The sequence below is a fragment of the Rana temporaria genome, chromosome 1 (assembly GCF_905171775.1).
Source record: "Rana temporaria chromosome 1, aRanTem1.1, whole genome shotgun sequence".
In the NCBI taxonomy this organism is placed as follows: domain Eukaryota; kingdom Metazoa; phylum Chordata; class Amphibia; order Anura; family Ranidae; genus Rana; species Rana temporaria.
In genome coordinates this window covers 675,011,946-675,028,867 of record NC_053489.1, presented here as the reverse complement: position 1 = coordinate 675,028,867, position 16,922 = coordinate 675,011,946, and the positions used below count along the sequence as shown (strand labels likewise).

The 16,922-nt window shown below is 49.7% G+C and overlaps 1 protein-coding gene across 2 annotated transcripts in view; it reads right to left on the bottom strand.

The window, feature by feature from the left end:
* Window positions 1-16,922, bottom strand: part of FAM219A (family with sequence similarity 219 member A) — a 165,733-nt gene that overhangs the window by 99,437 nt on the left and 49,374 nt on the right. For both annotated transcript variants that reach the window (XM_040335646.1, XM_040335645.1), the window contains exon 2: window positions 3,040-3,139. In XM_040335646.1, the coding sequence (XP_040191580.1) occupies window positions 3,040-3,139 (100 nt within the window). The remainder of the gene's footprint in view (window positions 1-3,039; window positions 3,140-16,922) is intronic.

Here is a 16,922-nt window from a genome sequence, read left to right as displayed (position 1 = left end):
TAATCATAGAAATGAGTCACTAATGACTGGTTGGGTCACAATTAACCAACAACTTGCAATATCTCAAGATCCTGCAATATGAACTATCAGTGATGTCCCCTGTCCTGTAATTTAGGATATAATTTCTCAGTCACCCTATGGCCCTATCGGACATAAGGTGACCCTAGACCAGGGATCCTCAAACTATGGCCCTCCAGCTGTTGCGGAACTACACATCCCATGAGGCATTGTGACACACTGACATTCACAGACATGGCTAGGCATGATGGGAATTGTAGTTCCTGAACATCTGGAGGGCCATAGTTTGAAGACCCATGCCCTAGACATAAGACTCCTTGGTGACGCCGGTACAGGAGTACCCCTCACCCTTACAAAGTCTCTGTTTGTCCCGGGTCATTCCGTCACAGTGGTGTTAACCGTGAATAATATATTTAAGATGTAATATCTCAAAGATATGATGTGGGTTAAATGAGAGTTCTTTTGACCAGGAGTGAAAGCGTTATCATAATGACATTTATTGGAGTATAGTTGGTAATCTAATACACAGAAAATATTTGGCTAAAGTAAAAATAATTACATGGAGGAATAGAGAGTATATTGCTTTAAAACATTAATGTACAAACATATTCAGTTACAAGTAAAACAGACCTTTTCCATAAATACCCTTCAGTCCCATCCTGATGGCTGCCGTATATCCATGCATGCTGATGCCCCATTGGTTGGCATAGCTTGGATCTTGATTGGAAGGCTTACTACATAAGTCAGCCCCCTTTAATGCAAATCGACCAATTAATTGAATTTTCCCAAGAAGTTAGGTATTGATTACTGTTGGTCTCCCTTCGTTGCATATCCCATCATGGGATCCTTTGAAGTGAGTATGTGTAAAACAATGAAATTTGAATCTCCATTGTTTGACACCGAAGTGTCTGCATAGTCTAACCTTCTTAGTGACTGTTACCTAGATAAAGCTAGTTGAACTATATCCATAATTACAATATTTTACAGCTATTAACCACTTAAGGACCGGACCAATATGCTGCTAAATGATCCAAGGGGTTTTTACAATTCGGCACTGCGTCGCTTTAACAGACAATTGCACGGTCGTGCGACGTGGCTCCCAAACAAAATTGGCGTCCTTTTTCCCCCACAAATAGAGCTTTCTTTTGGTGGTATTTGATCACCTCTGTGGTTTTTATTTTTTGCGCTATAAACAAAAATAGAGCGACAATTTTGAAAAAAATGCAATATTTTTTGCTTTTTGCTATAATAAATATCCCCCAAAAATATATATAAAAACATTTTTTTTCCTCAGTTTAGGCCGATACGTATTCTTCTACCTATTTTTGGTAAAAAAAAAAAATCGCAATAAGCGTTTATCGGTTGGTTTGCACAAAATTTATAGCGTTTACAAAATAGGGGATAGTTTTATTATTTTTTTCTTTTTACTACTAATGGCGGCGATCAGCGACTTTTTTTGTGACTGCGACATTATGGCGGACACTTCGGACAATTTTGACACATTTTTGGGACCATTGTCATTTTCACAGCAAAAAATGCATTTAAATTGCATTGTTTATTGTGAAAATGACAGTTGCAGTTTGGGAGTTAACCACAGGGGGCGCTGTAGGAGTTAGTGTTCACCTAGTGTGTGTTTATAACTGTAGGGGGGTGTGGCTGTAGGACTGACGTCATCGATCGAGTCTCCCTATAAAAGGGATCACTCGATCGATGCGCCGCCACAGTGAAGCACGGGGAAGCCGTGTTTACATACGCCTCTCCCCATTCTTCAGCTCCGGGGAGCGATCGCGATGGAGCGGCTAGAAACGAATAGCCGCACCCTCGTCCCGGATCGCTCGGACAGCCACGGGAACCGCCGCATGTACCGGGGGGGGGTCCTGATCGGACCCCAGACCCACGTCTAGGCAGTCCTAATCATGCAGTCTCAATGGTCATACACAAAGAAATGATCTCACTGGCCCTTACTGCTGCCCCATGAAAGTTTGGTAGGTGCACTGTAGAAAGATGCGTGATCACAGAGAGCAAAGGCACTATGAAAATACTGCTAATTATGGCAGCAACAGGTTACATAAAACTTTGCAGACTTTCTTCTTTTAGTTCAGTTGTTCAGTTATACCGGTCCCCTGATGAAGGGGGGTGCATTGGACTCCCGGTGAAGGGAGGGGGAGGTGCATTGGACTCCCGGTGAAGGGAGGGGGAGGTGCATTGGACTCCCGGTGAAGGGAGGGGGAGGTGCATTGGACTCCCGGTGAAGGGAGGGGGCGTGCATTGGACTCCCGGTGAAGGGAGGGGGCGTGCATTGGACTCCCGGTGAAGGGAGGGGGCGTGCATTGGACTCCCGGTGAAGGGAGGGGGCGTGCATTGGACTTCCGGTGAAGGGGGGGTGCATTGGACTCCCGGTGAAGGGGGGGGGTGCATTGGACTCCCGGTGAAGGGGGGGTGCATTGGACTCCCGGTGAAGGGGGGGTGCATTGGATTTCTTGATGAAAAGGGGGGGGGTGTATTGACCTCCTGATGAAGGAAGAGGGGGGGTGTATTGACTTCCTGATGAAGGGGGGGGGGTATTGACTTCCTGATGATGGAGGGGGGTGTATTGACTTCCTGATGAAGGGGGGGGTGTATTGACCTCCTGATGAAGGGGGGGAGTGCATTGGACTCCCGGTGAAGGGGGGGAGTGCATTGGATATCTTGATGAAAAGGGGGGGGTGTATTGACCTACTGATGAGGGGAGAGGGGGTGTATTGACCTCCTGATGAAGGGGGGGGTGTATTGACCTCCTGATGAAGGGGGGGGGGGGGGGTGTATTGACCTCCTGATGAGGGGGGGGGGGGTATTGACCTCCTGATGGGGAGTGTCATGTATCTCAGGTATATTAAATAAATGCTGGTGAAAGGAAAGGGGGCCCCGGGACAAGGACACCAACATTACAATCATACTTCGTTCAATATTCCACACCAGCCTCTGACCAACTACAGCTACACACCTCCAGCATGACCTCCTATGCCTACACCTTCCACCTACCTAACTTGACTTGCAGCGGAGAAGGTTTGTAGTTCATGGACACGGACTCCCCCTCTCGGATGTCGCAGTCTCCATCTGCAATAGCAGCTGCGGCTGGATCCTAGAAGACGGAAAAAAAAAGGAGAAATGTTATTAGTTATTTTATGAACATAAAATGAAGTCACTGGGCCGGATTCATAAAGAGTTACTCCGGCGTATCAGTAGATACGCCAACGTAACTCGGAATCGAAGCCCGTCGTAAGTTTAAGTGTATGCTCAAACTGAGATACACTTAAACCTACCTAAGATACGACGGCCTGCGCCATCTTAGGGTGCAAAAAGGTGGCGCTTCCGTTGATTTCGGCGTAGAATATGTAAATGACTAGATAAGCCGATTCACGAACGTACGCTTGCCCGTCACAGTAAAGATACGCCGCTTCCGTAAGAGATACGCCGCGTAAAGTTAAAGCTGCCCCCTAGGTGGCGTAGCCAATGTTAAGTATGGCCGTCGTTCCCGCGTCGAAATGTGAAAATTTTACGTCGTTTACGTAACTCGTCCGTGAATGGGGCTGGACGTAATTTACGTTCACGTCGAAACCAATGACGTCCTTGCGGCGTACTTTGGAGCAATGCACACTGGGAAATTCCACGGACGGCGCATGCGCCGTTCGGGAAAAATGTCAATCACGTCGGTTCACCAATAATTAACATAAAACACGCCCCCTCATCTTCATTTGAATTAGGCGCGCTTACGCCGGCCCCATTTACGCTACGCCGCTGTAACTTAGGAGGCAAGTGCTTTGTGAATACAGCACTTGCCTCTCTGACTTACGGCGGCGTAGCGTAAATACGATACGCTGCGCCGCCGTAACAATGCGCGGATCTACCTGAATCCGGCCCACTTTCTTTAGGAAGATCCCCGTGATCAACCAAGATCAAAAGTGCATTCAACAAAATTCCAGTAAAATAAAAACGCTTCATCCTCTTGTTTGGCCAGAATATTTATTGGAAAGACACCCAGGCATGCACAGATGATTAGACTATAAAGAATAAGCCTTGACGCGTTTCGCACATTCTTAGGCTTAAGCACTGTATGAAACGCGTTGTTACTACTTTGATGTCTGTGTGTCTTTACAATAATGTTACGGCCAAGCAAGGCAACCTCAAAGAAGGAACCTCTGTGATTTGGTATATTGCTTTTGGCTCCTCTCAAAAGTAAAATATTACATTCACATTTTAACCGGCGATCATTATTCTTCAATATGGCTGCTGGCGCGGCACAATGGATGACTAGAGGGCTCTTGAAGGGGAGGGAGATACTACACCTCACCTACTCTTCCTTATATACCGGTACTTTACTGAGCCAGATATCTTTCCTCAACTCCCCCACCCATCCCCGTTCAACCACATCAAACCCAGTCACTGCCAATACACAATCCCTGTGTGCCCAGCCCAGAGACCGGAATATACCCGACATTCCTCCACGCCTTTGTCCAGGCCCCCGGCTGCCACCTGACCTCAAGACCTTAAATCTTCCCAACCTCGCGCACCACCACTTTGACAAGGCAGATTATCTGAATGGAAACCTGACACCGTGCATTCCATGTGAAGTAAAGGACTACTAAGCCAACTAGTAAAAGGGTCTCAAAATCAAAATCCAGAGGAGTCTCAAAAGACCCGTACGACCACTCTGCATAACCCAAGCGGGAAAGGAAAGGGATACCCAGAGCCCCACTCACCTGCTTATACACTTCTATATTGAAGGGGCAAGGAATGGTCCATCAACTCCTCCACACTTCACTCTTGGACAACCACGGTTCTCCACAGAGCAATGCTTTTAAGTTGCCATTCACATAGAGTCTGCCATGGAACGAGAGCCAGGCCCAATCACAAAATATTAAAGGGATTCTTTCCAGATTAATCAAACGCAGACCCTCCCTCATAAAGCCTTTTGCACACGATCAGTCCATCCAATGAGAACGGTCTGAAGGACCGTTGCCATAGGTTAATCGATGAAGCTGACTGATGGTCCGTCGCGCCCACACACCATTGGCTAAATAACCAATCGTGTCAGAACGCGGTGACGAAAAAAACACAACGACGTGCTGAAAAAAATGAAGTTCAATGCTTCCAAGCATGCGTCGACTTGATTCTGAGCATGCGTGGATTTTTAACCGATGGTCGTGCCTACTAACGATCGGTTTTGACCTATCGGTTAGGAATCCATTGGTTAAATTTAAAGCAAGTTGGCTTTTTTTTAACCGATGGTTAAATAACCTATGGGGCCCACACACGATCGGTTTTGACCGATGAAAACGGTCCATCAGACCGTTGTCCTCTGGTTAACTTATGGTGTATACGAGGCCTTACAGGGCCTGGGCAATCCCTCAAGGCCAGTGGCTCGCTAATGGCAGATTCAACAAGTCTCCTCTCCGGGGGCCTGCCTAGGAAGAGACAACTTCCTCCGCTGGCACTCGCCACTGCCGAAGCATTTTCGGGCATGGGGCAAGATAGGCCAGGAGCTTACCATATCAGACCCTCTGACTTTTTGCTGACCCGCCATTCTCCCAGCTTCTCAGATAAGGCCTTAACCAGGACTGAAAAATACCAACCCACCCAGGCGGTTCCTTTGCCAGCATGTTAGCAAAATTATGTTTCAAAAACATCAGAGAAAAGAATACCACCGGTTGACAATACCTAGGCCAACCATCAGCCTGAGAAGGTAGGTTACAGACCTCCTAATGAGGTTAGGTTTATTCCCCTATAACCAATGCTGTATCTTGGCCTAGGCCAACAAGGCCCAGGCCTAGGGCAGCACTTTGCAGGGGGGCAGCACGAAAAGAGTCCCTGTAGCTTGCGCTACACTTTTAGTGTAGCGCCAGTCTTGGGGCAGACTGGCCCGGGAGGCAAACCAGTCTAGTGCCCCCATAAAGCGACCACACTACTGTCGGTATAATAATACTGGCAGGGCCACCATCGGGGGGCAGCCCATACACATGAAGGAGGCTAGGGAGGCAGACCCCAACCAATGAGTTGTTGTGTGGGCGGGTGGCGTTCCGCAACTGGGTGGGTGGCGGATTTGTGTTGCTTCTAGTTTTGACTGTCCTATCATAACAGTAGACCTCCCACCTGAGATCTCAGCTAGAGAGAGTCAGATGCCATGTCGGGAGGCCAAAAACTGTCAAACAGTCAGCTGACGGGCTCCATAGCAAGACAGGAAGTCAGAGTAAATTCCTGCAAATTAGGGGACTCTACTGCCCCCCCAAGGCCCTCAGAACTAGTGTCCCCACTGGAAAATGTCAGGGCAGGTATTAAATGGGGGTGTGGCCTTAACAAGAAAGGGTGGGAAGGGGTGGGTCATATTTAAATTAGGGGGTGCACGAGTTTCGTCAGGCCTAGGGCAGCACAAAACCTAAATACACCACTGCCTATAACAGCTGGAAGAAACAGCTGTAGATCTTCGCATATAGAAACACTGGCAAAACACAGACAAAGCTGACATACAGAAATACTGGGATCAGGTAACTTTTAATTAGGTCAATCCTTTCCCTGTAAGAGAGTTTCCAAATTTTATCAGCTGGCAACCTTGGCATCGGCATCTTGTAGCCTGCTTACCCAATTTACAAGGCTATAAATCGCCTGGACCAAATTTGACACTGAAAACTTTAATTTCCTGCCAGAGCTCTGGGAAGGAGTCAGGAAGCTCAAAGCCTTCGCCTTCCTCTCCCATCCAGAAAACCTCACCCTTATCCTGTATGATCTTTGAGCCGGATGCCTCAGCATACCGATTCATCACCGAGACCACCTCTTCCGCCTCCTTTGTCCCGGAGATGGAAACAGACATGTCATCAGCATAGGCCATGACCCGCAAAGAAGGCTTACCAGGAATGCCCAAAGGCACTCCGCACAATGGTCCACTCTCTAACCTCCTGATGAAGGGACTGATTGCAAATGCGTATAGCAGAGGACTCAAATGACACCCCTGACGCACACCCAAGCCAACCTCAAAAGGCTGTTTGATCCAACCATTCACAAGCATGAAGCTTTCAGCCCCTCTGTACAAGGTCTTCAGGACATTACATTCAGGGGAGGGCTGGTAGCCTTAGGCCTGGGGGGCAAGTCCAGTCAAGTGGCCCATAGAGCGCAGAAAAGTGATGGATCGAGGAAAACAGTCTAAGATTTTTCATGATCACAAGAGTCCGCACAGAGGCCCCCCTTACATCAGAGTCCGCACAGAGGCTCCCCTTACATCAGAGTCCGCACAGAGCCTCCCCTTACATCAGAGTCAGCACAGAGGCTCCCCTCACATCAGAGTCCGCACAGAGGCTCCCCTTACATCAGAGTCCGCACAGAGGCCCCCCTTACAGAGTCCGCACAGAGGCTCCCCTTACAGAGTCCGCACAGAGGCCCCCCTTACAGAGTCCGCACAGAGGCCCCCCTTACAGAGTCCGCACAGAGGCCCCCCTTACAGAGTCCGCAGAGGCCTCCCCTTACATCAGAGTCCGCACAGAGGCTCCCCTTACATCAGAGTCCGCACAGAGCCTCCCCTTACATCAGAGTCAGCACAGAGGCTCCCCTCACATCAGAGTCCGCACAGAGGCTCCCCTTACATCAGAGTCCGCACAGAGGCCCCCCTTACAGAGTCCGCACAGAGGCCCCCCTTACAGAGTCCGCACAGAGGCCCCCCTTACAGAGTCCGCACAGAAGCCCCCCTTACAGAGTCCGCACAGAGGCCCCCCTTACAGAGTCCGCAGAGGCCTCCCCTTACATCAGAGTCCGCACAGAGCCTCCCCTTACATCAGAGTCCACACAGACCCCATATACATCAGAGTCCGCACAGACCCCATATATATCAGAGTCCGCACAGACCCCATATACATCAGAGTCCGCACAGACCCCATATACATCAGATCTGATGTAAGGGGTGTTCTGGGAAACTTGATTTAAGGGTGCATGCTGTGGACTATTGTGTAAAGAGGGTTTCTGCTCACCAAAGCCTGCCCCCCCTCCCCTTTAACAAAGTCCACAGAGCACCCCTTTTTATACACTGGGAGGCAGGAGAGACTAGAGAGCTTACCAGGATGGAGGCTGAGGCGCAGGCAGGCTGTCTGATGCTTTTTTGGGTTTAAACTTCCTGTCCAGTGCCCACACATGCCCGGGGAGTGTTGGCGGGACAGACGCAGAAGGAGGAGGAGCAGTAGATGAGCTCTATCACTCCTCGTGTCTGTGCAGAGAGAGAAGGGGATGTCAGCACTAGTGTGCGCTGAGGCTGAGCTATGTGTGAGACGAGACATAGCTCAGCTCTGCAGCCATCTACCTCGAAACTGACACAGGCACGGCTGCACAGTGGGAGGTGAGCAGCGGCCGTGACCTGTGTTAACAGAGCTCCAGCTGTCATATTCCTGTTCTGTAAAAACAGCATTTGGTAGTGGCGGCCGGTGGCTGTGCATAGTGTCACCAGCCCGGGGGGAGATTTCCACCCTGCCCCCCCTGCCAGCCCTCCCCTGATTACATTGTAATCTCCTCTGGTACTGAGACTGATGGGATTGGCTCAGCATTTTTGTACAGCACTGCGGTATATGTCAGAGCTAGATAAATAAGGGAAAAAAAAAAAAACGATTACACAGTAGATAAATAATTGTAATGTGTCCCACAAGTGCGATGTTGGAGTTCAGCTCTCGGTTATTGACGCTTCTCACACTCTGCTGTGGGATTTGAGATTTGTACATAACCTGCAGCCGTTTGATGGTGGTGATTAGTAATTAGTGGGAAATCATTGTATTCCGGCTTCCAGGAATAGTATTGGATTTTCCTCATCTTTGGGGGTTACACGCTGATTATCCCACACCGAGACCTGGTGTGACCCCGACACGGCGGAAATCGCTGCTCTCAGGATGATATTGATGGGAGTCGTGGCGGTTAAATAAAAGTTGACTTTTAAACTATCTCAGCTTCTGTAACTGCTGGTTGGTACAAGCAGTCCACCGACTTCACTTATTGCCGGCATGGCTCTTTACCCACTTACCCACAAAATCAGACCTGGATCTAGCATGCAGCCACTAAAATCAGACCTGGATCTAGCATGCAGCCAGTAAAATCAGATCTGGATCTAGCAATGCAGCCAGTAAAATCAGATCTGGATCTAGCATGCAGCCAGTAAAATCAGATCTGGATCTAGCATGCAGCCACTAAAATCAGACCTGGATCTAGCAATGCAGCCACTAAAATCAGACCTGGATCTAGCAATGCAGCCAGTAAAATCAGACCTGGATCTAGCAATGCAGCCAGTAAAATCAGACCTGGATCTAGCATGCAGCCAGTAAAATCAGATCTGCATCTAGCATGCAGCCAGTAAAATCAGATCTGGATCTAGCATGCAGCCAGTAAAATCAGATCTGGATCTAGCATGCAGCCAGTAAAATCAGATCTGGATCTAGCATGCAGCCAGTAAAATCAGACCTGGATCTAGCAATGCAGCCAGTAAAATCAGACCTGGATCTAGCATGCAGCCAGTAAAATCAGACCTGGATCTAGCATGCAGCCAGTAAAATCAGACCTGGATCTAGCAATGCAGCCAGTAAAATCAGACCTGGATCTAGCATGCAGCCAGTAAAATCAGATCTGGATCTAGCATGCAGCCAGTAAAATCAGACCTGGATCTAGCAATGCAGCCAGTAAAATCAGACCTGGATCTAGCATGCAGCCAGTAAAATCAGACCTGGATCTAGCATGCAGCCAGTAAAATCAGACCTGGATCTAGCATGCAGCCAGTAAAATCAGACCTGGATCTAGCATGCAGCCAGTAAAATCAGATCTGCATCTAGCATGCAGCCAGTAAAATCAGATCTGGATCTAGCATGCAGCCAGTAAAATCAGACCTGGATCTAGCAATGCAGCCACTAAAATCAGACCTGGATCTAGCATGCAGCCACTAAAATCAGACCTGGATCTAGCAATGCAGCCAGTAAAATCAGACCTGGATCTAGCATGCAGCCAGTAAAATCAGATCTGGATCTAGCATGCAGCCAGTAAAATCAGATCTGCATCTAGCATGCAGCCAGTAAAATCAGACCTGGATCTAGCATGCAGCCACTAAAATCAGACCTGGATCTAGCATGCAGCCACTAAAATCAGACCTGGATCTAGCAATGCAGCCAGTAAAATCAGACCTGGATCTAGCATGCAGCCAGTAAAATCAGATCTGGATCTAGCATGCAGCCAGGAAAATCAGATCTGGATCTAGCATGCAGCCAGTAAAATCAGACCTGGATCTAGCAATGCAGCCAGTAAAATCAGACCTGGATCTAGCATGCAGCCAGTAAAATCAGATCTGGATCTAGCATGCAGCCAGTAAAATCAGACCTGGATCTAGCAATGCAGCCAGTAAAATCAGACCTGGATCTAGCATGCAGCCAGTAAAATCAGACCTGGATCTAGCATGCAGCCAGTAAAATCAGACCTGGATCTAGCATGCAGCCAGTAAAATCAGACCTGGATCTAGCATGCAGCCAGTAAAATCAGATCTGCATCTAGCATGCAGCCAGTAAAATCAGATCTGGATCTAGCATGCAGCCAGTAAAATCAGACCTGGATCTAGCAATGCAGCCACTAAAATCAGACCTGGATCTAGCATGCAGCCACTAAAATCAGACCTGGATCTAGCAATGCAGCCAGTAAAATCAGACCTGGATCTAGCATGCAGCCAGTAAAATCAGATCTGGATCTAGCATGCAGCCAGTAAAATCAGATCTGGATCTAGCATGCAGCCAGTAAAATCAGACCTGGATCTAGCAATGCAGCCAGTAAAATCAGACCTGGATCTAGCATGCAGCCAGTAAAATCAGACCTGGATCTAGCATGCAGCCAGTAAAATCAGACCTGGATCTAGCATGCAGCCAGTAAAATCGGACCTGGATCTAGCATGCAGCCAGTAAAATCAGACCTGGATCTAGCATGCAGCCAGTAAAATCAGATCTGGATCTAGCATGCAGCCAGTAAAATCAGACCTGGATCTAGCATGCAGCCAGTAAAATCAGACCTGGATCTAGCAATGCAGCCAGTAAAATCAGACCTGGATCTAGCAATGCAGCCAGTAAAATCAGACCTGGATCTAGCATGCAGCCAGTAAAATCAGATCTGCATCTAGCATGCAGCCAGTAAAATCAGATCTGGATCTAGCATGCAGCCAGGAAAATCAGATCTGGATCTAGCATGCAGCCAGTAAAATCAGATCTGGATCTAGAATGCAGCCTGTAAAATCAGATCTGGATTTGGCATGCAGCCAGTAAAATCAGACCTGGATCTAGAATGCAGCCAGTAAAATCAGATCTGGATTTGGCATGCAGCCATCAAAATCAGACCTGGATCTAGCATGTAGCCAGTAAAATCAGACCTGGATCTAGCATGCAGCCAGTAAAATCAGACCTGGATCTAACATGCAGCCAGTAAAATCAGATCTGGATCTAGCATGCAGCCAGTAAAATCAGACCTGGATGTAGCATGCAGCCAGTAAAATCAGATCTGGATCTAGCATGCAGCCAGTAAATGCAGATCTGGATCTAGCATGCAGCCAGTAAAATCAGATCTGGATCTAGCATGCAGCCAGTAAAATCAGACCTGGATCTAGCATACAGCCAGTAAAATCAGACCTGGATCTAGCATGCAGCCAGTAAAATCAGATCTGGATCTAGCATGCAGCCAGTAAATGCAGATCTGGATCTAGCATGCAGCCAGTAAAATCAGATCTGGATCTAGCATGCAGCCAGTAATATCAGACCTGGATCTAGCATGCAGCCAGCAAAATCAGATCTGGATCTAGCATGCAGCCAGTAAAATCAGACCTGGATCTAGCATGCAGCCAGTAATATCAGACCTGGATCTAGCATGCAGCCAGCAAAATCAGATCTGGATCTAGCATGCAGCCAGTAAAATCAGACCTGGATCTAGCATGCAGCCAGTAATATCAGACCTGGATCTAGCATGCAGCCAGTAAAATCAGACCTGGATCTAGCAATGCAGCCAGTAAAATCAGACCTGGATCTAGCATGCAGCCAGTAAAATCAGACCTGGATCTAGCATGCAGCCAGTAAAATCAGACCTGGATCTAGCAATGCAGCCAGTAAAATCAGACCTGGATCTAGCATGCAGCCAGTAAAATCAGACCTGGATCTAGCATGCAGCCAGTAAAATCAGATCTGGATCTAGCATGCAGCCAGTAAAATCAGACCTGGATCTAGCATGCAGCCAGTAAAATCAGACCTGGATCTAGCATGCAGCCAGTAAAATCAGATCTGGATCTAGCATGCAGCCAGTAAAATCAGACCTGGATCTAGCATGCAGCCAGTAAAATCAGATCTGGATCTAGCATGCAGCCAGTAAAATCAGATCTGGATCTAGCATGCAGCCAGTAAAATCAGACCTGGATTTAGCATGCAGCCGACGTATAACAAGATACGCCGACGTAAGTGCAAATGTGCGCCGTCGTATCTGTGCGCCAGACCCACAAACTAAGATGCGCCTAAAAACAGGCTTCATCCCGCCGACGTAACTTGCCTATGCTGGCGTAGGGTGGGCGCACATTTAGGCTGGACGCATGGTGGCGCTCCCATTGATTAGCCATTCAAATATGCAAATGAGTGAAATACGGCGATTCACGAACATACGTGCGCCCGACGCAGTGCGCGTAAGTTGTACGTCCGGTGTAAAGTTATTTCCCATAAAGGAGGTGTAACCCAGCAGCAGACATGCAAAGGTCTGCACCAGGGAACACAAGCCGGCGTATTTTACGTTGGACGTGTGTCTGGCTTGGCGTAGGTTACGTTCACGCCGTACGCAGTGATCAGGCGTAGTTTAGGCGGTTGTTCCGACGTGGTTGTGAGCATGCGCAGGGGGATGCGTCCACGTCTTGGCGCATGCGCAGTTCGTGATACGTATCTGTCTGGCGCTTGGCCCATCATTTGCATGGGGTCACGCCTCATTTGCATGGCTCACGCCCACTTCCACCTACGCCCGCTTACGCCTAGGAAACCCAGCGCAGTGTAGGGAGCACTGGCTTGGTGAATTCCATGCTTGCCTCTCTGCGCTGCGTTGGCGTAGCGTACATTGTTTGCGTTACGGCGGCGAAATGTGTGCCCGCTCTCTGTGAATCTGGGCCCTTATTTGCTGCCTGTTCCAGTTTCATGACTCAAAGGCAATCAGCATGTCTGCTGGTTAGCAGAGCGCACGGGGCACTGCGAGGAGATAATAGAAAGACGCATTTTGGGTTATTATATTAGCAGTATTTATAAAACCATTAAACGATTTGGCGATAAACGCATGATTGCGCTAAAGGTCGTTGTTTTATGGAGATCGGCTTGAAATAGAACCATTACTTGATAAGCTCCCTTGTTTGCGGTGCGTGATTTTCCAGCTCGCCGGACGCGGCCAGCATAACGATGCTGATTATCTGAGGATTAAGGACGTCTAAACCTTCCCCGCAGAGTCACGCCCCGACAGACCGCCAATTGTAATTACCACAAAACCCCGTCTAACAGAGAACCGTCATCCACGGCAAGGCGACGCCGGCCTCCATCATACACAAATCCTATCCGGGGGGGGGGGGGGGTCGGTGTATCCGGGATCTGGGGGGGGGGGGGTCTAGGAGATGGGAGCGCAGGTTGTGACATTTTATATCCATCACACACGGTCTCTGAATGATGGAAGACCACACGTGACAGATTGTGGTACCCGGGGGTTTTAAGATAAAACAACTTAAACCCAATGGTGGCCAATTACAGAATTTATTTGGGGGACTTTGGTCAGGATGTAAAAAAGAGTAGAGAAAGAGATAGATAGATAGATAGAGAGATAGATAGATAGATAGATAGATAGAGACTGGAAAAAAGGCAGGGAGGGGGGTAGAGTTGGAAACAAAAGCATGATGATGGGAAACAGGTAGGAAGAGGGGTGAAATGGAAAAGAGCAGGGAAAGGGAGGAGATGGGAAGAAGGCAGTGAGGAGACGGGAAGAGGGGGAGGAGAGGGGAAGAGGGCAGAGGAGACGGGAAGAGGAGACGAGAAGAGGGCAGAGGGGACGCGAAGAGGGCAGAGGGGACGCGAAGAGGGCAGAGGGGACGCGAAGAGGGCAGAGGAGACGCGAAGAGGGCAGAGGAGACGCGAAGAGGGCAGAGGAGACGCGAAGAGGGCAGAGGAGACGGGAAGAGGAGACGCGAAGAGGGCAAAGGAGACGGGAAGAGGGCAAAGGAGACGCGAAGAGGGCAAAGGAGACGGGAAGAGGAGACGCGAAGAGGACAGAGGAGACGCCAAGAGGGCAGAGGAGACGGGAAGAGGACGGGAAGAGGGAAGAGAGCAGAGGAGACGGGAAGAGGGAAGAGAGCAGAGGAGACGGGAAGAGGGAAGAGAGCAGAGGAGACGGGAAGAGGGAAGAGAGCAGAGGAGACGGGAAGAGGGAAGAGAGCAGAGGAGACGGGGAGAGGGAAGAGAGCAGAGGAGACGGGAAGAGGGAAGAGAGCAGAGGAGACGGGAAGAGAGCAGAGGAGACGGGAAGAGGGAAGAGAGCAGAGGAGACAGGAAGAGAGCAGAGGAGACGGGAAGAGGGAAGAGAGCAGAGGAAACGGGAAGAGGGAAGAGAGCAGAGGAGACGGGAAGAGAGCAGAGGAGATGGGAAGAGGGAAGAGAGCAGAGGAGATGGGAAGAGGGAAGAGAGCAGAGGAGATGGGAAGAGGGCAGAGGAGACGGGAAGAGGAGACGGGAAGAGGGAAGAGAGCAGAGGAGACGGGAAGAGGGCAGAGGAGACGGGAAGAGGAGACGGGAAGAGGGAAGAGAGCAGAGGAGACGGGAAGAGGGAAGAGAGCAGAGGAGACGGGAAGAGGGAAGAGAGCAGAGGAGACGGGAAGAGGGAAGAGAGCAGAGGAGACGGGAAGAGGGAAGAGAGCAGAGGAGACGGGAAGAGAGCAGAGGAGACGGGAAGAGAGCAGAGGAGACGGGAAGAGGGAAGAGAGCAGAGGAGACAGGAAGAGAGCAGAGGAGACGGGAAGAGGGAAGAGAGCAGAGGAAACGGGAAGAGGGAATAGAGCAGAGGAGACGGGAAGAGAGCAGAGGAGATGGGAAGAGGGAAGAGAGCAGAGGAGATGGGAAGAGGGAAGAGAGCAGAGGAGATGGGAAGAGGGCAGAGGAGACGGGAAGAGGAGACGGGAAGAGGGAAGAGAGCAGAGGAGACGGGAAGAGGGCAGAGGAGACGGGAAGAGGAGACGGGAAGAGGGAAGAGAGCAGAGGAGACGGGAAGAGGGAAGAGAGCAGAGGAGACGGGAAGAGGGAAGAGAGCAGAGGAGACGGGAAGAGGGAAGAGAGCAGAGGAGACGGGAAGAGAGCAGAGGAGACGGGAAGAGAGCAGAGGAGACGGGAAGAGGGAAGAGAGCAGAGGAGACAGGAAGAGAGCAGAGGAGACGGGAAGAGGGAAGAGAGCAGAGGAAACGGGAAGAGGGAAGAGAGCAGAGGAGACGGGAAGAGAGCAGAGGAGATGGGAAGAGGGAAGAGAGCAGAGGAGATGGGAAGAGGGAAGAGAGCAGAGGAGATGGGAAGAGGGCAGAGGAGACGGGAAGAGGAGACGGGAAGAGGGAAGAGAGCAGAGGAGACGGGAAGAGGGCAGAGGAGACGGGAAGAGGAGACGGGAAGAGGGAAGAGAGCAGAGGAGACGGGAAGAGGGAAGAGAGCAGAGGAGACGGGAAGAGGGAAGAGAGCAGAGGAGACGGGAAGAGAGCAAGAGATAGAAAAGGGCAAGACATAGGAAAGAGGAAAAAGAGAAAGGGAGGAGACATGGGAAAAGTTCAGGAAAAGATAGAGAAGATGGGAAAAGAGCAGTGGGATGCAAGAGATAAATGAAAAAAAGGACAGGAAGAGTGGTAGAGCAGGCAAAAAGCAGAGAGAGACAGGAAACAGGTAAGAGGAAAAGAAGCCAGAGCAATGGGGAAGAGATAGAAAAAAGGTGAGAGATAGAGATAGAAAAAAAATGTCAGGAAATGGGAAGAGATGGGAAAATAGAAGGGAGAGTGGAGAAATGGGTGAGGCCCCGTACACACGAGAGGATCCATCCGCTGAAAAATCTCAGCGGATCGGTTTCAGCGGATAGATCCCCTGGTGTGTACGTTCCAGCGGATATTTATCCGCGGATATTTCCGAATTCCAGCAGATAAAAATTTGTAGACATGTCTACAAATCTATCCGCTGGAATCGGAACCAGCGGATCGATCCGGTGGTCTGTACAGACTCACTGGATCGATCCGTCCGAACCCATCCCTCGCATGCGTCGTAACGATTCGACGCATGCGTGGATATCCTTATATGACAGCGTCGCGCACGTCGCCGCGTCATCATCGCGGCGATGGCGCGACACGTCACCGCGATGGGAATTCAGCGCGGATTTCAATCCGATGGTGTGTACACTCCATCGGATTAAAATCCGCAGAGGATTTATCCGCGGATACGATCCGGCGGACCGTATCCGCGGATAAATCCTATCGTGTGTACCAGGCCTAACATACAGGGAGAGGGAGGAGAGTGGAAAAAGGGCAGGAAAAGCGGAGACACAGAAAAAGAGCAGGGAGATAACAGAAAGGAGGGAAAGGAGCAGGAAGTGGGGACACAGGTAAAGGGCAGGGACAGAAATCAGAAATAAGCCAGAAAAAAAGGTGAGGAAAAAGTGACAGAAGGGAAATGAGAAGAGAAAGACAGGAAAAAGGGCAGAAAGAAGAGGGGAGGTGGGAAAGAGGCAGAGATGAGGGAAAGGTGCAGGGAGAAGAAAGAAGGTGGGAAAGGTGCAGGGAGAAGAAAGGAGGTGGGAAAGGTGCAGGGAGAAGAAAGGAGGTGGGAAAGGTGCAGGGAGAAGAAAGGAGGTGGGAAAGGTGCAGG